This window comes from Enoplosus armatus, chromosome 2, assembly GCF_043641665.1.
Source record: "Enoplosus armatus isolate fEnoArm2 chromosome 2, fEnoArm2.hap1, whole genome shotgun sequence".
Classification (NCBI taxonomy): Eukaryota; Metazoa; Chordata; class Actinopteri; order Centrarchiformes; family Enoplosidae; genus Enoplosus; species Enoplosus armatus.
In genome coordinates, this window is record NC_092181.1 from 17,333,215 (window position 1) to 17,355,866 (window position 22,652).

The window sequence follows — 22,652 nt, forward strand, 5'->3', positions numbered from 1 at the left end:
TAGTAACATTCACTTGCCCAATAAGCCCGCTCACTAATCCACCCATGCTCCAGAGTATCTTAGAAAATCAATATTATCCGTCAAGGCAAAATATTAAATCATATCTACAGCCACGTGGGCATTCTCTGCATGTTAAATAATGCTCCTACGTCTAAATCAAGCAAGCATCTGTGCACCGTTTGTATGTACAGCGTATTATGCATGTGAATACATTTCTAACATGCAGATGTCTGTGTGTGAGTCTATGGGAACACCCTTCAGGAGAACTCCTCAGGTTGAGCGGTTGGAGCCCCTCCATTTTCCGTTTTCGCACTACCACCGTTGCATCCAGTGATCTCCACGTGGCGAGACGTGATGTAGTTTCTCTTCCTAGCGAGCAGGGAGTGCTTCCGTCCAGAGCCACTGGAAGCGCCGCCATCGCCCTCGGCAGGGTCGTAAACCACCACCGTGGTGGTATCCATTCGTGACAGCGTATACATGCTGCTCTGGCGTGTCGGGTGCAGCCGTGTAGAACGTAGTTCCAACTCGTCGTAGCTGGACACTTTGATGAATGGGCACCAACGAAATGCTCGCTTGAAGCCAGCTCGAAACCTGGTGCGACATCCGGTGGGAGAGAGTAAGAGTTGGCAAACACAGGTAGTTGTTTTGAAAGTGGGTGGGAATAACATGGAAAATTGATTTTTTTAATTGGCAGTCCTTCAATAAAGGCTGGCTCTTCAGCTAAGAGATTGTATTCAGGTGTCCCTGAAGCTTTTATAAAGGCAGTTAGTGACGCATGTCTAAATGTTTGTGCAGTGATGAAAAAGGGGTCAGTTGGTGTGGAAATAGAGTATTTATACTGAGTGTTCTCAACAGTAAACCGACAATACTTGAGATCCTTTTCTGAATGCATTGACTCTGTATTTTTGTCTGTATTGATGCTTAAGATGCTTGAGAGATGCAATTTGTTTTCTTAAAGAACCAAATCCATTTTTATGAGTAGACTGACTAAAGTCATAGATTCATTGTTTTCTACGGTAATGTGCTCAACAAATTACATTCATAATAACATCTTTTTTTACTTTTAAATATCATTTTTAAAAAGCATCACATGCTTTGATAGACTTTACATTTTAGTGTCTGATAGACCAAAAGACCATGGCCACACATTCATAAGTACTGAATAAAACTGGAGAGAATGTTACGAAGCGATGAGACAAAACATGCAACTAATCTTGATCAACTGATTCGTTTTCCTTTTGCCGTGTCATAAAATTGGATTTTACATTTTTTTATCTCAGATATAGTGAGCTAATTTCTTTCCCTTTCTCTCACCATTAGGAGATAAAAGCTCCAAACTGTTATTCTCCCAGATTCCATAATTAATGAATCCATGCCTAACGTTTATCCTCTCGTAAAGCATATAATGGAACTTAATTACACTCAGTGATGTGATGTAATAATAAAACCAATTCCACTTTAGTTGTCTCCTTTAGTAGCAGGGAGGACGATCAGCTGTAACATTTAGTTTTTTAGATTGTCGACACTTCTCACCTGCTGTTGAGGCAGCAGTAGATGATGGGGTTGTACATGGTGGAGCTCATTGCCAGCCACAGCACTGACAGGTAAACCTGCTGGATGTACTTCCACTTGTTCAGACGCTTGTTGAGACCTGTCACAATGAAGTAGACATGATAGGGCAGCCAGCAGAGGGCAAAGGTCACCACCACGATGATCATCATCTTCACCACCTGCAAGGCAGAGAGAGAGTGAACGATGATGAGAAACATTCACAAGCCGTCACTGTAATCTGTGTTTAGGATTTCCGGAAGCATCAAGAGAGATGGATGAATATTCAACTTTCTTTACAATGTGCTCAATGTTTAGTTTAAAAGTAAGTTTGGAGTCGATCCACAAACCTTTCGGGAGCGATTCGTCATTACTAAATAGTAATAAACAGTGTTTCCAGTATTTGATCATTTACCTGTAAGTCATTTTTTAAAATCATTTCTGAAAAGTCTATCCATCTACCTGTATTTCAATGAATCTGTCAATCTCTCTTTCTAATTGGAAGTGAACTGAATGAACAGCTGTGGATCGTCTCTGGGTGGCACAATCCATGACACTGTGTGGCTCCTCAGAGGGAGAGCTGGAGAGGCACGCTTGCGGAGACAAAACAGACATCACTGAGTCCCTCCTGAAACCCAAACAGAAGTCCTGGCACCCTTTTGTTTTGAGTGAATGTTTCAAAGAAGTTTATGGCAGAACACAAGCCGTGCTGTAAACGGTGCTAGGTGGATGCTGAACAGTAGTGAAGCAGGCAGTCAGTATTTTTGTTTGATGACGGTGTGGACGTTAAATGAGGGCTCTGAGTCTCTTGAGAAGATACAAATGTGAGAGGACTAACTGAAAGATCTAAAGATCAAAGTAGTTGTAACGGGTGCAGTCTAAATGTTTCCATCGCATGAGACGTGCTGCCAAAGAATCCACCAACAGTGTCTTACGGCAATGAGGGGGGAGAGGGACAGGTGAAGAGTCCAGGGCTGTGTTTATTTTAGTATATACACTGTATCGGTCACATCTGTCTAACAGTTCTGTAATAGCAAAACTGAATTTCAGCTTATATGTTCATAGCTCAGGTTTGAAAGGATGGCAGAACACATATGTGTGTAGGTCAGCCTGTTTATGTAGTTTTTAACTCACAGCACAAATAACCACTAACTGAGAATGACTGTGAATCTTGTGTCAATAACATGTTGTTTTAAAGAACAATGCTGCCTTATTCTATATTCTTATTATTGTCAACAAATCCTAAAACCAACAGTGCTTTAGTCCTTCTCTCAATAGTGTCGGACCTGCCTACACTGTCTGTGGCACCAAACCCAGAGTCCATTTGTCCCTGCTTTAAATCTTCAAAAACGGGTCACAAATATATACTTTGATTTTTAAGAAGCCCTCCGTGATTTCCTAAAGCAGCTGGTCACTGTAGTTTTAGCAAATGTTACCCAAACAGGAGAAAATTGCAAGTGCATTTGTTGGGGACTATTTTCAGCAGCTTATTAATACATATTTGGAGTTCTAGCAAGTGTTCATGGCAGCAGGACCGTGCATGTGGGATTGACTCAAAATAAACTTCATGGAAATGAAAGCACACAACAATGTGGCCATATACAGTGGTACTTAACTGTCCCTTCATTATGAAAGACATCTAGTTTCTCAATAGGCCAAATATGTAAATACACTTGAGGAGGAGAAACAAATGCGCTAAGTGCTCTTGGGTCCTGTTAAAACGGTCCATATTTGGACTGAACTCAAAACAATCCATATAATTTATTATGTGGATACATACAGGATGTTTTATATGAGGCTGGCTTCTTAAACATTTGAAGTATGTGTATGCTCTACTCTACTGTCTCTACTGGAGACATATTGTTCTGGCATACACTTAAAGAATTGTGCATACCATAATAGAAGAAGCGAAATGGTTTGCAATCTGTGCAACAACTCAAGTGCCTTCTTATTCTGAACATACATGTCATCTCTTACTCAAGATGTTGTTGTCCTAAACATACAAATAAATGTTATTGTGGTTGTGTTATCAGCCAATCAATGCCATTTTGAACATACCAGAAGGGAACAAGTAGACAGTATTTCTTGAAAAAGTAACACCTAAAATAGTGTGCATTATACACAGGCAACTAAAACAAGTTAGGTCAGTCAGTGTAGTTTTGAAAATGCCGGAGCAAAAACATGCATCGTTCCCCAAGTTCTTTACTGTAAAATCCAGTCCATGCTTTTGTGTATGACAAGACAGAAAGAAGAAGGGTTAGGTTCTTAAGAAAGAGACAGAATCCATAGTCTCTTCCTCACACAGCTACATAAACAATATTATATATGTATATCCTGTGAAGCACACGTTTAGGTGAGCTCATGCAGTGGTTTATATAAACATTATTGGACTCTCTCTAGGGCTGTGACCACATCTAAAAAAAACACTGAGATGTAGAAAGATTCTGCCACCCATTTTTCATCGTGGGACATAATGAGATTATGAGAGCACATATTTCAAAAAATGCCTTGTGATCATTCATATTATATAATATTGTTAATGGCAGTAGCATGTCAGCACGTCATACAGTTCTAAACTGAATTGAGCATGTGTGGACATTTAACAAAAGTTATTGGTACAATTCTTTCTGTCAACTGGAAAAACGCAAGCAATCATTTGTTTTATATGATTCCCACTTCTACTGTTTTCCTACACAGTGTTTAAAAATTCAGTTTGACGTGACTGTCAAATGTCACGAATGTCAGAATGAGAGTGGAAAAGCCTGACTGCTGCACAAATAGAGCCGAACAACAAAGAAATATTGGCTGTATAAAGGGTTTGTTTTTTCACGTATTGTTTGCTGTATATGCTATATAAATATCACTATATAAAAAGTATTTTATAATGAAACAAACACATTAAGAGCAAACATACGCTAACATTTTGAGATAAGACAGGAAAATAGATTAGAAATAAGAATAGGACAATTAAAACAACACAAGCAAAGTACAAAAAGTACAGCAACATCAAAATATAACAAGTCATAAGGGACCTGGTAAATTTAAAATTTCTACTGAAATTAGTTTTGTGATCTAAAAGATGGTGCTGATTATAAGGCTGGGAGTTGCAAAACTGAGGGACTCACAAGGGCTCATATATCTGAAATATAATGCCTTCGAAAATACATCTTAAAATGTATTCAAAATAAACAAACAAAAGCCAAGTTGCAATTTTCCAAAAATACTATTGTTCAAAATGTATTTCCTAACATCCTTCACAGGCACAGATACCTTTTAAATAGGCCTAAAATGAAAAGCAATGGGTCACCAGTGGGTGTTTTTGTCAGAGGGGGTCGAGTTATGGGGTGCTTGAGATTGGATGAGAATGTGCAAGTAAACAAAGAATTTATTGACTGTGGAGATAATATGGGGTCTTATAACGTGAAAAACATTTTTTTAAACGAGTGGGAATGTTGTCTAATGAGCAGGATGTCATTAGTCTGTTCAAAGTGGGCGAGCACAGGAACTGATTCATGCTCTGTAAATCAAGGAGAGATATGAAGCCTTATCTCCTTAGTCTTGTTTCTGAAATAATCAAGACAGATATTAAACACCTGGTACATAATGCAAAATATGACGTTTTTGCTTACAAAAACCTGTGCAAAGAACCATATAGATTACTGTAAATCCTTTTTTACAGGCCTTGCAAAGGGGACTGTAGATCAGCTGCAGCACACAACAGCTTGCAAAAAGAAATACAAATACATAACTCCTGTCATGAAACGGCATCAGTGGTTTCCAGTTAAATTTAGAATTGAACATGAACTCCTTCTCATAGACAAAGCTCTGAATAATCTGTCACAATGCACTGTATTTCTGACATAGTCGTGAGTTATGACTTTCCAGAGCACTCGGGTCATCTGGCCTTTCAAAAATATCAAGAGTCAACTCCAAAACTGGAGAAGCGCCTTTTTCTTTTTACGCTCTCATGAGCTGGAACCGTCTGCCAGAGGATCTGAAATGCACTCCTTCAATTTCCTCTCCTTTTTAAATTTACTATGAGGTCAAGAAGGTCATTTTGATTGTAGATTACACACCAGAAATACAAACATGCTCCGTATTGTTTCTTCAAATGAACGGCAGCAACCTTGTCTGGGAAAATTCAACTGAAAGATCAAACAACCTTTTTTCCCCCAAGGGCAAATGATGATTACTGCCTGTGTGTTACACAAGGCTACCTTGAGAAATAACTCAGTTTGTGAACAAGGGAAACCACATAATTAATGAAAACATTGATTGACTGCTAGAAGACTCTTTTTAATGGTGCTGATTAAAAAACAAAACAGTTAAAAGTTTGACTTTTTAAGAAGTTTGTTGTGCAGTGGTCAACCTGGTTGGTAGGTTTGCAGTTTAGTACAAATCTAAAGATAAATGATAAAGAATATAATTTATAGAGCAGTTTTAACGTCACACAACATTGTCTGAAAGAATTGAGCGTTCTGTTAAATATCATTACATGTAACAAACAGTGCCTGATGGGTAAAATGTGCCAGCTTCAAGGCAACCAATGACTTGAGTTTTACGGTTCGACAGTGGTGAATGGATTTTGCTGCAGAGTCTTTATGAAAGTTTAACATTCTTATACTGCTGTGGAAAAAGTTATTATTGATTCACTTTAAGGTAGCTGGTAAGTAATAGCTTTAACATTTGGCACATCTGTATCTAAATGACCTTATTTTTAACATTTCACACTGAGGTCTTTTATTATTTCTACTTTCCTCCTGGACAGACTGACTGGTTTGTTTTGTGCTGTGATCAAACTGAGAGATAGTTAGACCGGTGAAGCTAAATAATTCTTTCCATGTCTCAAACTCTTTTATCTATGTTCCTGATGCGGAAGTCATTTTCCAGAGGGCAAGGAAGAGAAGGATGGTGTAACTACTTAGGGAACCATATAGATTGCACATCACGTACATCTCCAACAACATCCGTCTACCTATGAGAAGGAATGCATGTGAGGGACTGGAATAGCAACTACGAGAGCTACGGGGAGCAAAAATAAAAAGCCTTTTTTCCCTTTCTGTTTCTTAAATTTCCTGAGCACTGATGTGTTTTAAGGTTACTGTATATGTGTGGTAAGGGTACAACAGACAAACATTTACAGTATCTTGGCTGAAGTTACTTTCTAGGTTGCTGGAAGACAGAATTCTAGTATTTCTAGATCATATGCCAGTGAAAGATTTGATTTTTAGTATGGAGTACTAACAGTCCAGATGGTATGTTAACTCTTGCCAATTAGTAAGGCAAGACAAAAGGCAATTAAGGCAAACTTGATTCATAAAGCACAATTCATACATGTGGGGAAAATGTGTTTTACATAAAAAATATAGAGGAAGGAAAGAAAAATGTAAATAAATGCTGCAGCTGCCGTCATTTTGGTCAAACACTGCAAAAATTGGCAGAACAGAACGAGATGCACAATTCCATCAGTTTCATGAAAATCAGTAGCACCCAGTTAATACACGGTAGATATACATGTGGGAGTACATTGTTGTGTGAAAGTATCTGTGTGCACATTCACCCTTTGATGGTTTCCTACTTGGATTAAACTTGGAAATCCAACACAAATGGGCTCAGACAGAGCAGAGAGCATAAGAGATGAGTGAAGAACAAATACAGGACATTTACATACAGTAGAGCAAACCTCAAAGGGAGGATATCTTCTGTCTTTTTACCACTTTGATGTTTCATGATTGCCGTAACTACAAAGACTAGTAGGACAAAAACACAAAGAGAGAAAAAATGTCATAAAAAGAAGAATAATAGTAATCGTACTTTAGCCAAGGTTTTGTACAGCAGGATTACTGGTGCGATTGTGCTTAGATATGGGCTGTAACAGAACATGTAATATAACCACTTTTTTGATGTGTATTGTGAGGCCTGTAGAGACTCGTGGTCACATTAACTTGTTCTCAGATCCCAGAGTCCCATGGAAAAATAATATGTGCAACATTCAGGAGAAAATCTCACCGGGCGAAATGCTTATTCCCTTTCCTGCCGAGAGTTAGATGAGAAGATTGACAATACTGGCAACTACAGCCAGTAGACGGTTAGCTTAGCTTAGCACAAAGACTGAAAGAGGTGGAAACAGCTGTCCAAAGGTAACAAAAGCTAACTACTACATCCAAAGCTTACCAATTAACATGTTATATCTCTTTGGTTTAATCTGTATGAAAACCAATGTGTATAAACAACATGTTGTAGGTTCTGTGCTGGACTATTTCTTGGCTGGGCCACTGACTTCCTGGAGTTTCTGGTGGTTGCCTGGCAACCTTACTGTTGCCGGCCAAGAAATAGTCCCGCAGATACCCCACTGCAAAACCACAACTTTGGTTTTGTGTGGATCGATTGTTGTGGATTATAGTTCAACAAGAGGGCAGCAGGCAAGCAGATGAGCGATGCCTTGGGAAAAATATCTCTGGAAAATGGTAACATAATTCCATGTCTTATGATTGAACATGGCAAATGTTCACAGGTGTTTTTTCTTGTTAGAAGATACCAACAATAACCAGGAGAGACGAGTGCAAGCAATTGGCCGAGTCTTGCAGTTACTTTTGTTGAAGCCTTTCCATCAGGTTTGAGAGTAGAAGTGTTTGTGTTCCCTCCCACTTATAAAATACAGAGGGTCAATCTACAGCAAACTGGCCCATAGCAGCATGCCTGTGTAATCTAAAGGCTATTTCATATCAGTTCTACAACATGGACAAGGGGGACAAAGAGGAGAGGGGCATTTTCAAACTAACTGTCAAGGTGAAAACTGGATTGCAGAGATTTACTTGGTCCCTTGTTGGTAAAAAGCCTGTGTGATTGGCAGAAAATGCTTCACTGACGTGGAGACCAGCCCGCAAGCAGAATGTCACACCTGAAGAGCACAAAGTAGGAATCAGATGAGGTACCACACAGTCTCCACAAGCTACGATCAATCATTTTCACCTGTTGTTACAACCCAGTCTCCTAGAATTTATGTTTATATACTACGTTTCTGTTTTGAGGGAAACGTAATTGTTTTCTACTGCACACAAGTCGTAGGGTAATGGCTGGGGTGGATGGTGGGTTGTAAAAATACAGGAATTTGACACCAGAGACTGGAGGTTTGCTTCCTGCGTGATGTTAGGTGTTGTTAGGTACCAGGGGGCACCCAAGCTGCTTTTTTAATTTATAAATTAAGAACAAGTGTTGAGTGAAAGCACCTAATATGTTAAAAAAAAGTATATATGTATATGTACTGTATCAAACCAAGGCCTCAATCTTTTCCTAACCTTGACCAAGTACTGTCAGCCTAAAAATAACCTTAAAAAATAATTAACTTTGTGCTTTAATTACTATAAGCAGATATTTCACAGCAAGAGAGGATATTGTAAGGAACACATGAAATATGTTAGGGTCCTCAGATTCTACTAATATTACGATAAAGGTGTAAGTTGTCAAGTGTAACAGGTGTAACAAAGCTAACAGTAGAATGAGGGAGATGTCTGTAGATGCCCACACAGCCATGAGAAGAGGCAAAATAAGTGAAAATCTGGTGGCTTTACTACAAAATGTGGGAGGCCTTTAAATTTGAAGCTAGCGGCTCTGTGAGCAAATAGCTAATTCCTCATGAAGGCCTTGCAGTGGACTTTATGAACTATTAGGACTGCAGATATTAGTATTTCTTGTGATAAAGTTAAAACATTAGTGGTTCATGGGTACAAAGGGTTTTTAAGGCTGAAGTATTATAAAGCTATTGTTGCTACAAAGGAACACATTTTCAAAATGACTCGTATAGAAATAAGAAAAAGAGCAATTTAAAAGAAGCTGAAGTAAATACTTCATACCAAATCACTGTCCTTTGCCATCAAAATCTCCATCATCACAATATTTCACATACAAATTCAAATGAGCAGAGGGAAACAGATGGGAGTAGATGAGGAAAACATATTAGTTTGATGCTGATTTGCTTTTGGAAAAAAACAAAAACTAATGAAACTCACATGTTAATGAGCTTTTTAATGCATAAAATGGATATTGAGCTGCATTGTAGCCGACCAAAACAGTCTTGGGGCTTTCTCCAGCTCTAGATTTATGTTTCTTCATTAATCCAGTAAATGACTACCCATTAGTTAGCCTGAAGCCGGAATGAGTCTCACCAACAATTTGAATTGTGATGCGATAAAAACAAACCCCGGCAAGCTACATGCCTGAATGCCACTGAGTGATTAAACTGAGAGGAACTGATTCAGTAAAACAGAAAAGGTGAAGAGGAAAGAAAGAGAAAAATCAAAAGAGGAGAACTGGAGCGAGTCTTTGCTTCACAAACAAAACTATTTAAAGAAATCCCTCAGTGCAATCCTGTTTTCTAAAAATCTAGGTTATAGAAAGGAGTTAAAGTATATAAACTGCTATTTTTTTTATAATATAATGCCACCCAGGTTAACTTAATTTTTTTTTTTTAAAAACGAAGGCAACATGCAAAATTGAACGTATTGGCAAAATATTTCATTTCTTTTCCCTACAATATCCAGTCATGGAAACTAAAGCTAATTAACATTTTTTTGTTATAACATGCTGGAAGCAGGACGTGAATCCCGGTATCTGTGCTTTGTAATATATGCCCACCATCAGTGTTCAAATTACACCGTGGCTTTCGGGGAGCCCTATTTTTCTGGGGTGTAATCGCTTGGGCGGCATGGATGGCCACAGCAGGAATTGTGTTTATTAGACACCAATTATCTAAAATTGTAATGCCCGAATCAACATAGTAGCTCCCCCGTGTTTTGAACCCCATCCACCATCATGACCACCTGCCTACAACTTCCGTGCAATACAACGATGTAACACTTCATGGACAAACGCTTGCCAGTGAACCAACCCTGTCTCCTAAAGATAACGTATATATACAACTAATTTGCAAAGGAAAATACATTTTGAGAGGAAAAGTTTTAATGAATATATCAGCAAATGTTTATACCAAATGTATCTGCAAAACAATCACTGACAAAATATTTCATTTGTTTTCACAACATGATTAACATGGTTATGTTTAGGCACTGTTTGTTGCTGATTTAGTTCGATATTGAAAACGTCAACACTGACTTGAAGCAGAAGACTGGACTTATTTACATTTTCAGTTTTTAACCAAAATCTTTCCTTAACCATAACCAAATTGTTGTTTAGTCTAAAACTAACATACAGGAAGCAGGACATGAATCACAGCCTTGGGTGTCAAAGTCCTGTGCTTTGTATGTCCACCACCCACCCCGACCACCTCTCTATGACTTCTGTGGGGTAAAAGATTGTAACACTTGCAGGACTGGAAGAAATGTTGCTTCTGAACATTCAGTAGTATATAAGTGTCATTTTACAGGGTTTCTGCAGGGCTCACCAAGTTACACGTCTTAATACCACATTGAATGCATTTTAACCTGTTTTACAGTCATACCAGCCAAAGTATGAAAGTATGATGGAAAACCAGTAGGTTTCCCAATGATACGGCCTAGAATGTATATAACAATAATTCCTAATGATATAATTGATTTAATCAACATGAGGGACTTGGATAAGTGTCATAAAATGATTAATTTATGTTTATGTTAAATCTATGCTAAAATTTGCCCATTATGACAGTAGTGACAGTGTTTGCTACAGATCTGACGGTGCTGATTTAAACTCCACAACAAAGGATTGAACAGCCTCGTGTGAGCATAAGACACTGCCGAAACAATCCCACTTTTAGTTTATAGGTGTGTGATGTCTCCTGACAGCCTGCAATCAGATACAAATTGCATAACCCACATTACTGCCTACTGCCTACGCAAGGAAGAATATTTTAAGTCTTTTGTAAGAGATTTTTAATTCTTTCTATAGAATTTTTTGCGGAAACTGAATGTAGTGCTTAGGAGACTGGGTTGCTTGGTGAACAAAGACGCTCTTTGGAGTCATTACAAGAAAGAACGGGGTAGATCCAAAGTACTGGGGGGGTCAGAATAAAGTAAAAAACCTTTATTAAAGAATGGCTTACAACTTAGTGTTTCAGCAGGAGTCTTTGTCAGGGTGTAAAAAAGACAGAGATTCAATTTTTGTCTTGCACAATCACAGGTGAGAAGAAAGAGCACAGGAGGTTATATCACCGTAGCCACGGTGCTCAAGCATTCACTCTCAAATGAAAGCAGCCAACTCCTCCTGTGTTATAGTGTGGCTTGGTGAATGACCCTCATAAAATTGCTTCTACTGGCAGCCAAGCCCGGGCACTTTCTCTCTTAGGACAGACGGATCTATTGACACCTGCCAAGTCTGGATTAGAACAGTCCCATTATCGCTGGAGGTTAACATGGCACTCACTTCCACTGCAGCTTAACACTGTTTCGCTTCATTTCTGGAAAAGTCTGATCTTGTAGAGGTAATCCATATCAATCCTTACACACACACACACACACACACACACACACAGTACTTGGTCTTCAGGCAGAAAGGAAGATGAAGACGATCGATGGTGCTTACAACACAAAGTCGAACACAGGTTGTCTTTAAGAGCCGTACGGCAGACTTATGACAGGTCATTAGTGTTGCACTTCAGACTGACATTTCGAACGCACAGCTCCAGGCATGAGCTTAAAATAGAACACCTGTGGCGTGGTGATTGCGGCAGAATGGATTAACTCAAAACAATGGACTTATTGCTGCATGGTATGGCTCTGTCCACCACTTTGGTCCAGACTAAAATATCTCAAAAACTGTTGATAGAAACATTCATGGTCCCCAGAGAATGAATCCTACTGACATCGGTGATCCCCTGACTTTTCCTCTAACGCCACCAGCAGGTCAATGTTTTCATTTATCCTCTGAAATATCTCTAGATGAATAGGCACAAAATTTGGAACAGACATGGGTCCCAGACGATGTATCCCAGTGGCTTTGGTGATGCTTTGACCTTTTCTGTAGGGCCACCAGGTTGACATTTATGGGTTTTGAGCAAAATACAAAACCAAACACTAGACTTTCACCCAGGAGACTGCTGTTCAAGTATCGTGTGAAGCCAAAAGTCCACGTTGATTTATTTGAACTTCCTACACCGAACCAAGTAGTTTTGGTGCCTAAATGTAACAAAACTGAGCCTCACTGGTGACGTCATGACCATTCAAGATGATGCATGTAATTTGGATGCATCTGCTCTCCACAGAAGTTAATGGGAAGGATTGGAGTAACGCCTGAGTGCAAAATTTGAGTTTGACGTATGTACTGCATACAATTTGAAAGTGTTAAATTGTTATTTGTATGCAGATTGAAGAGACTGGGTTGGATTTATTATATCTTGAGATCTAAAGGCCTTGTGCTTGACTGTAAGACTGTGAGGTTTTCCTGCAGCCGTTTCCACTCTAACCATTGTCATTTTTGGCAGCTGTGAGAAGCTAATCAGTTTCCTTCCTGAATTGACACAATAGTGGTCATATGCAGCATGTGAGTATACTGAATTTTATCACTTTTCTAGTGTGAGCAGACTATATATTCAAAATGTTTCTTCATTTAGTATTTTCTGTTGTCTGGAATACAGTAAAAACATTAGCCTTTGAGCTAGTTTTGTTGCACCGGGCTGTTTTCTCCTTTCGGTAACCTTTTTCTGACCAAAGTCTGCGAGCACAAAACTCTCAACCTGCACGACATTCATCCCCAAGAAAAAGACACTGTACCATGTAAACCATGAGATGAGGACAGTATAGAGGCTGAAAGATAAACAATCAAATAAAAACAAATTCTGATTTTACACACACAAACTTTTTGCTGCACTGAAATCAACGACAAAATTCAGTCACACACACACACACACGCACACCCTGACACAAATATTCCTTTTCACTTATTGATCTTCACAGCAACAGGAAGGACTCCCCGTACACCCGTTTTCTGCCTGGAAGACTCCAAAATAATGACCACTGTGGTGAAGCCAATACTGATCAAGGTGAAGGCATGCAAAGACAAAGACAGAAATTTGGATCCTGCGTTCATAGGCAACAATAACATGTCGGTGCTGCAGTGAAATCGTACAGTGGGGTGACCAAATCAGAAGCATAGTAGTATTTTACAGTGAAGATATAAAGAGGAAAGCAGTTTTAACCAGGAGTTAAACATTCCTATATTTACCTTTCTAACAGTTTCCTCTGGGTTTCGACAACTCCGTAATGTCATAGTGATATAAAGCGCATCACTTCACATTACTTTGTGAACCGCTGCCAGGAAAACACAGCTTTCAACCCGAGGCCATTACATAGTGTGTTAACCAGTAACACATCCTGTCCTTTAACAACCAGGCCTGTTTGAAAAATGTATAATGTTTTAATGACGCGTAAAACAGACAGAGGTGAAAGCTGCTGCTGCTTGCAGTCAGAGGTCACCACCAGTTAGTTGACACCTGTGGTGAGTGAGCCTATAGTGGAAGCTGATATACGGTGTCTGGGTCAAATATGCTTTATGTTTAGATGCATGACTATGTTGCTTGTTTAAATAACTTGTACTGATTTGAGCATGTGTGCATGTGGTGGACATGTGTGGACAGCCTGGCTGTGTTTGGTGAAACTTTAATTTAGTATTTCTTTTAAAATATTTTCTTTCGTATTGATTTCACTTGTTCTTTTTTTATTCTGGTGATGTGATGGCATTTGCATTGTTTGTAGGCTTTGCATATATTTCATATTTCACATGAAAAAAGCAGTTTCTTTCTTCCCAAAAAAACTGTCCACCTTCCATTAACATCGAGTTTAGCAGTGGTGGAAAGTAGTAAGTACTTTTTCTCAAGTACTGTACTTACAAATTTGAGGTAGTTGTACTTTACTTGAGTATTTCCATTTTGTGCTACTTTATACTTCTACTCCACGACATTTCTGAGGGAAATATACTTTTTACTCCTCTACGTCTATTGGAGAGCTGTAGTTACTTAAGTAAGTTTTACTTCAAATTAAAAAACTAAACATATGACCAGCTTACAAATTATAACTTGTTAAAGATTAAACCAGTGGCTGGTATAGTTTGGCCCCATTGTCTGATGTCTATGAATTATTGATGGGACTTTTCCACTCAAAACTTTTCAGATGGTTTCGTACATATCATACAAATAAATAAATACGCTTTTGAATCCCAAAGAGATCAAACTGTCCAATATTAAATAAAATATGAGTCCAAAATAGTTTTGATAAATAAATTTGTCGCAGCTTTGGTTTCTCTTCTTCTCCAATCTTGTGATTCCTCAGATTTTTGGATTTGGCGCTATATAAATGGAACTGAATTGAAGTACAAAATTATTCTATTTGCCAGAGATGCTGCAGTAGGTGATTTATTTGGCTTTGTCACCCTTTTATGAGCAAGTAGGCTGCTGCAAGATGTGTTTTGTCATATTTGGACATTCTTCATGGAAGCAGTAAACAGTCTGATTGTAAAAGCATGTCTTGAATGAGCTCATGACTCCTGAGACTTGGCGTCAGATACGGCTATCAAAGTGAGGATGAACTCATAACGCCTCGAGACACTGTTGGTTTTCAGAGCTTGTGCCTGTCCGGGTGCATGGACGAACATCTGATTGAGGACAAGTGACATGCACAAAGGTTGTTTTCTGTGTAATCTTCTAATTCTTCCCTGAAATGTTCCCAGTGCTCTGTGTCAACCTGCTTCACACACATACAGAAGGCAAAAGTCAAATATTCGATGTAGCTGATGAATGAAACATTTACAAATGCTCTTAATCTTCCTCTTTCTGAGAAAGTAAATTAAAACTGAAAGCAAAGCTACACAACTTTATTAATTGTTGAGCTTCATTTACATTATTTTTCTTTTCAATCTCACCAGTGGGAATTAAATGTAATATTCCTATTTTTCATTTATTTCTTCAAAGAGCTCAGTGCTCTTGCTTTAGTGAAGAAAAATAATGTTCTATTGCTGCTACTATGTCCAATACTTCCAGTGATTCCAGTGATTAAACACACTACAAAAAGCCTTCAGGGAGTTGTTTTGTACCATTTAAAAATGACAATTGTTAAGATGTTCTGGATTGCAGGGTTAAAGTTGTACAAAATCATTAATAGGCAGTTGCTGTAAAGAATTACTGTGTTATGTTTTATCTCCACCAAAGATTTTCAGCAGGTTGTTTGTCAGCAGGATACACTTACCAACAAATTATCATTGACACAAAACAGGCAGAGGAACAATTAATTAGATTTGGTGGCAGTCTGGGATTTCCCCCATTAGACAATACATGTTTTTTGCCACCCCACAGAGACAGATGCTTAAATCCAAACCCAAGAGGTATACATACAGTAACAGCATGCTGGATAATTGTTCTGCCTTGGCAGATGCTTTAGTGCCTTCTAGTTTTACAAAAAAAGATCAGAAAATTGGAAAACTCCCAAACCTCTTTTTTTGCGTGAAGGCAAATGAGTCAAAATGGCATATTGCCTCAAATCATCCTTTTTCTATTCCGTTCAGATTATAACACAGAAGTGAGATAATAATTACCTGGAGCCACAGGCGGCTCAGCGAGGGACAATTACTTCGTTCCTGGTTCTCTGACTTCTAGCATTACAATTACTAATTAATTGGGCTCCCCCAGGTCATATCTGAATTCTCGAATGAATGTCGCACTATGCTTACCTTCCTTTTAGCCCTGAGCTGCCCATGATAGTTATCAGATGAGTCTCCAGGGATCTCCCCTCCCCACAGAGTCACCCCCACGATGGTGTAAGTGATGCCCATCACCACTAAGGGCAGCACGTAGACCAGAACGGTAACTATGATATGATACCTGGGGAGAAAAAGGAGAGTGGTTACATTTATAAAATATTACACTGTAACTAATTGAGATAGCATCAGTCGCTTCAGCAAGCGCCCCAAAAAAACGTGTTCACGTCCAAGTGACAAAGCTGTCCAGCACTAAATGAGGAGATCAGGTCGTGTCCGTGGGAGTTTAACTTATTCACGAATAGGATAATATCCAAAGTCAGCACCCACTCGACGACCTAGTGAGCCTTACATGTGCTGGAGGGTGGATTTCTTTTTTCCCTTCTTTCCCCCTGTTGCCAGTCTTTGTGCTCAGTTAAGCTAACCTGCTGCGGGCTGCATCATTATATTTAGTGTACAGACATCAGACTGCTATCAATCTTCTCATTTAACTCTCGGCAACAAAGCAAATAAGACTCTCTGCCGAAATGTCAAACTACTCCTTTAATGGAGGGAAAGTAAAATGTATGTGATCACGTGTGAAGTGGCTAACATATGACACAATGTGTGATTGTATATCTAATATTGTCTCATTAATAGTCGTGCACTTCTGTCGTGTGGCTGTATCACATAATGTAGTCATAAATTAGAAAAGTCTGGAAATGTTCCATCTTGGTGAAAACAAAATTTCTGTTACAGTACAACAACTCGTGCCCTCATCTATTCCAATTAATGGTAACTGTACAGCACAGTACTGAGTGTGCATGTCACTGTCAACGTAAATGTGAAGGGATGTAGTCCGTCAAAGGAAATGTGCTCCCAGTATATACAGTGCTTAACAAATGTATTAGACCACCACCCAGTGTAAGGTGTTTGCCACCGCTGCCCTAAATTAACAGTATTGCTGATTACCAAAATATTTGATGTTTCTGTAAAGGTTATCCACCAGTATGTGCAAGCCAAGCTCTTTAATCAAAATGATATCTTTAATGCTAAAATATAATTATTGTTGTTATCCATGAATTCTCAAATTTACTGTTTTACAAAAAAGCAGAAAAAAATAGTAAAGCACATTATTATTTTTTGATTGAGATGCCAAATTACAGTTATTTACTTGCGTTCCTGAACAGAAACATTTGTTTTGTGGTTGCAAGAATGCAAGCTGTTATCAGGGCCAAAGGAGGTCATACAAAATATTAAGATTTTTGGTTAATATATGTGAATAAGGACTATTTAGTTGTTCCAGTTTGTTATTTGCCTAATAAATAGCAATACAATGTTTGACAGATTTCTAAAATATTTGTGTTTTTTATGACAGGTGGTCTAATAAATTTGTTAAGCACTGTATATATATATATATAAAGAAACTCTTCTAACATTAGTTTCTACCATTTTTCTAAGCGTTCTACTCCAACCGTTAACAAAGAATGACTTCATGTTTACACCGGTGTGTTAATTGTAGGTTATATCTATAACTTAGACAAAGCTGTTGCAACAGTTAGCTGAAGTGGAAAGGATTGAGCTGCACTGCCTGGCATCAAAGCAAGTAACAACATATTTCTCACATGAAGGTGTCGCTGGCCATGCGGGGCCAGGCCACGTAGCAGAGGGTCCTGCGGGGGAGAGCTCGGGTGGTGGAGAAGTAGCAGAGAGGGAACGCCAGAACCACGGCCAGACTCCAGATACAGACGATGACTCCTGTGGTGGCCTTCGCTGACAGACGAGGCTTCAGGGGATGGATGATGGCCATGTACCTGCAGGTCAGAGGTCAAAAAGACATGATTGTGTTTAAAGCCTCAAGAACATATTTAATTCTCGATTGATTTATTGATTTATTGATTGAGTCTCATGAGATATATTATAGACTTTACAGACCCGGCACTATATGTTTTTAGTTTTTGTTTATTAATGTATACATTATGGCAGTTTTCACCAAAGTTTTAGGCTTTTTAAAATTAAACAATGTCGACTTGTACAGTCATGTCATTACAGTGAATATGACTTGTGAGCTGTTCAAATAAAGAATCATGTCACCATCATGGATTTTCAGTGACCTGAGAGGTAAAAGTAAACAGCATTTCACACGAAGAAGTAATGAAAAGTAAACATATTATTATTATTATTATTATTATTATTATCATTATTTATCTTATCTTATTTGTATTTTTATTATTATTCTTATTTTAGCTTTTATATTCTACTTATTTGTTATCAAAACAATAGCACCTTCAGACCACAGCAAATTCCTTGTAATGTATGTTACTTGTCAATAAACAGTTTCTGATTCTGACATAATTTTACTTTTCTATCACTTTAATAATAGTAAATATAAAAGTAGATATACCCCCCCCCACACATTAATTTTATACTTAATTTTCTGCAAGGCAGCCTGTCAAAGTCCAATTACACTGTGTTGTTCACTTTTCAGGGAAATTGATGGAGGATTAATTTTCAAAAACCTGCGATGAGATTTTTTTTTTTTTTTTTAACCACACAATGAAACACTCATAAGTGGCAGCAGATTACCTGAACATGAACCCCACTCAGGATGTGGCATGATTTTCGATGGTAACGCAGGCCGCTAATTCAATTTTCATAAGATGGTAAAGAATGGGTCTTGTCCTGTCACCTCAGTGACGGGAACTCTCTGAGGGAGGACCACAAAGATGCCCCATCTATTCACCAGTAATTGCTTGGCATTTATTCTGAGTGTCTCGCCGGCCCTTGTGGATGGCAGTGTGTGAATTGCTTGTTAGATGTCCAATCAAGCGTGTGCCACAGCAACGGTGGGTGATCTAATAGACTTGTAACCACTGAACAATAACCACAACGGCAGTAACACTTGAATAAGACAAATAGGATTACACATCAAAGCAAGTTCGCAGAGGCGTCAGCATCGACTGGGCTTGATCACAGCGACATTACAGCAGCAAATTAATAAATCATTTTATGTTTTTGTTTGTTCAACCCGAGAGTCTGTCGTGCCTTAAGATGCACAAAGCTTTCAGACGTTGGTGTGGTGTGGTGGTGTGACAACACTAAGTAAACACACAATTCATCACTGCCTGCTGTTTAACTTGCAGAGATTACCTCGGATGAGACTTCCAGCGCAAGAAGCCAAACATAATGCGCACGGCTAAATGTCAAGTGTTGGCTCAGATTTCCTCAGAGGAGAGAAGTGTGTTTCATGTTTCAGCCACCCTCAACCTCCCAGCATCATACTGTAAAAAACACTTAAAGGTTCAGTTCACCCAAATCACACCTACAATACCACTAATGGTGTCTTGCCATGCAGTTTGGGTTTTATTTGTTTGGATTTTGAGATATCCACCTCTGACATTTCACCACAATACAATGAAAGTGAATGGACTTTACGGTGCAGACAGCACTGAAATATTATTCTTTAAAAACTCAACAACAACATATTTTTCCAATGGGAACAATGTCCGCATTACACTGGATGCTGCGTAGACATCACTGTCAACAGTTTTCATAGACTATTTCCTCTCCTGAGAGTGGTTCCAATGAAAACTGCTTACAGTGAGTTATCCCGAGTAACAGAAACATTGTGTCTGTCAGCAAAAGAAACGATTAACCTTCACTGTATTGGGGTGGAGGCACAGATATCTGAAAATCTGGAAACCAATATTTGCACGAGTTTACAGTGAACTGACCCTTTATGGAAAACAGCACTTGTTATTCTCAGAGATGTTTTCCTTTTGTGTCCTTCTCCAGTTCTCCCCGCACATAACATTACAATTTATATATATATATATATATATCACTATAGGTGAAAATCTAATGATACGACATCCACAGCTCCAACACAAGAAAATAAAGGTGTGAGAGAAGGAAAAAAGTCTCCAGCTGTGTTAACATAAAAAGCTTTAAGGCTTCACCAGTTACCTTTCACACAGTAACCTGCGTTTATTTTGCTGCAGTGCCTAAGGAAACACACTTGGCAGCACAGAGAGTCAGCAGGAAGGACAAATTCACAGATGATCACGAACTGTGGCCTCATGCCATTTCAAGACATCAGAGCGGAGACAGCACCGCACTGGGGTTACGAAAAGCATGACCGCAGGTTACATCTACATCATGTAGGTCATGCCGATGTTCTCTTTCTCAGTACACAGTTGACAAAATCGAACGGACACTGCAGACCAAAAATACAAATGCATGGAAGTTGCAGTAGAGGGGCCAAAATGAGCACGGCCTCAGGAAATGCATTGTTCCCTCTGTGTGTCAAGGAGAAGTACTGGAGGAGGAAAACACCTCACACAGTACCCCAACACCCTTTGACACTTGTACACAAGCTGTAGATACACACTGCGCCTGCATGCAGCTTCTACATGCTTCTTGTTTTCATTATGTTCGGCCTGTGGCGGCTTCCTTCCTCAGTCTAATCCCTTTATTCAAACATTATGACGTATGACGGTCCACTGATCAGTATCAAAGCCCGGCTGATAGCGATGACTGCATCACCACATTACTGGAAACCACAAGGGCAGGAACAGAGAAAGAGATGGAGGAACAAAGGGGGAAAAAGAGCAAAGAAGATACGCAATATGAGTGCATGTGACAGAGAGTTAGAGAGCGTAAAAGCATGGAGGAAATGGTGGTCTTTTCTAGGCTGTTGGCACAGAAATAATCACCCACTGCAGTGCAGACTCTTTGCAAAACAACAGCTTCCGTCTATGATTAACTGGCAGTTGAACGTAAAAATAAACGTGTGGAATGGGCCCATGGGGTGTGAGATGGCAGTCACCCTGCTGGGCAACCGCCTATCCAGTATCATAATGCAAATCACAAACAAGTAATTACCTACTCCTCCACTGAGGAACTGATATAAATGTGAACTTAAATCAGCAGGGGGCATAAACTCGGATGAAACAATGCAGGGACAAAACCTACAAAAGATGCCATCAGAGGAATTTAAGTAAGTTCTTATGAGCTTGAGGGCAACAGCTAGTACATCAAACGACTTTAACTGCATAAACCTTGAGAAATAGATTGCAGTTTGTCTTCTACCAAGGCAAAACACTGATTGGAGTTTTTCTTTTTTCTTTTTTTTCTTTTTTTTGCAGCACAAGATTCAATTTTCCGCCACTGCTGGCGGAAGGCAGCACAGCCAAGTGGAATAATCAGAAACGAGATGTCCAAAAGAATCATGCGTGAACCACTTGAGATGAAAGTGTTCTGGTGACAAGGGTTTGTTTTAATAAGCTGTATACCTTGAAACATTCATGTCCTGTTCATGTGCTCCGGCTATTTCATTCCTTCTTTGATGAGTAAGGTGTGTGTAGGCAGTCTGCATTCAGATGGAATGTTCTACCTCAATATTGCTTTCCCCCATTTTTCTTCCTTAGGTACACAGACTAATACTGTTGATTAATTGGCAAGAAGAATCTAAATCTAAATGACTTACTCCTTTAATAAAAAAAAACCCAATAATAATCAATGTACCCACACATGTAACTGGTCACCTATAGAGAAAGAGTTGTGGGGGGCGTGGGGAGCATTTAGCATCATCATTCATTCGTTAAATATTGTTCTTGCAGCATTTCATAAGCCCACCTGTCCACAGCTATCGCAGTCATGGAGTAGATGCTCGCAAACACGGACGTGACCGGGAAGAAGTTGTGGAATTTGCAGTACGCTTCCCCGAAGTACCACTCCCCGTGGGCAGCGTAGATAAAGTTTATCAAAGTGTTGAACGCGGCCATTGACGCGTCCGAAAACGCCAAGTTCAGGAGAAAGTAGTTCGTCACCGTCCTCATGCGCTTGTGGGCGAGAATGATCCATATCACGATGAGGTTCCCAAACACCGCCACCGCCAGCACGACGCTGTAGGCTACGGACCAGAGAGCGACGCGCCACGGCGGCTGCACGAACTGGTTGGTGTAGTTCGCCGTCATGTTGGATCCGTTATGCGGAGCTGCCATCCTCTTCTCCTCGTCCCCGGCTGCTGTGAATGCTTTGGTTGTTTCACGGGTCTGATCTACCTTCTGAGGTGTAAAGCTAGAATGGTGGGAGACGATTTGCTTATAAAATGCACCATAGCGCGCAACTTGAACACACCACCATCCCTAAGAAAACTAATTCCCTGGTTCCCCACAGTCTTGCCTCCAATTGCTCCGCACTTTCAGTGTAAAGTAATACAAATGAAAACGCGGTGAAACTATAATGTAACAAGTATCCTGTTGAATGTGGGTGTGAGCGCACAGCCTCTCCTCCAGCAGCAGCAGCAGGCAGGGGCGCCGTGCGCACTCGGTGACGCGCAAGTGGCACAAATGGTGAAAGAGATCGATTGATACTTGTGGCTGCTGTTTTAAACTTCATGAATAACAGATGGGCCACGCTGTTCCTCTCACCAGTCAGCGCGCATC

General features: G+C 39.5%; 1 protein-coding gene across 1 annotated transcript; it reads right to left on the reverse strand.

Moving 5' to 3' along the window:
- Positions 1-257: 257 nt before the first annotated feature.
- tacr3a (tachykinin receptor 3a) lies at positions 258-22,211 on the reverse strand. The gene is made up of 5 exons (XM_070914729.1): positions 21,841-22,211; positions 17,829-18,017; positions 16,198-16,348; positions 1,534-1,730; positions 258-591 (listed from the first exon to the last, which is right to left on the reverse strand). Exons 1-5 carry the CDS (start codon positions 22,206-22,208, stop codon positions 258-260), a joined length of 1,239 nt encoding a protein of 412 aa, XP_070770830.1. The 5' UTR covers positions 22,209-22,211.
- Between the last annotated feature and the right edge of the window lie 441 nt (positions 22,212-22,652).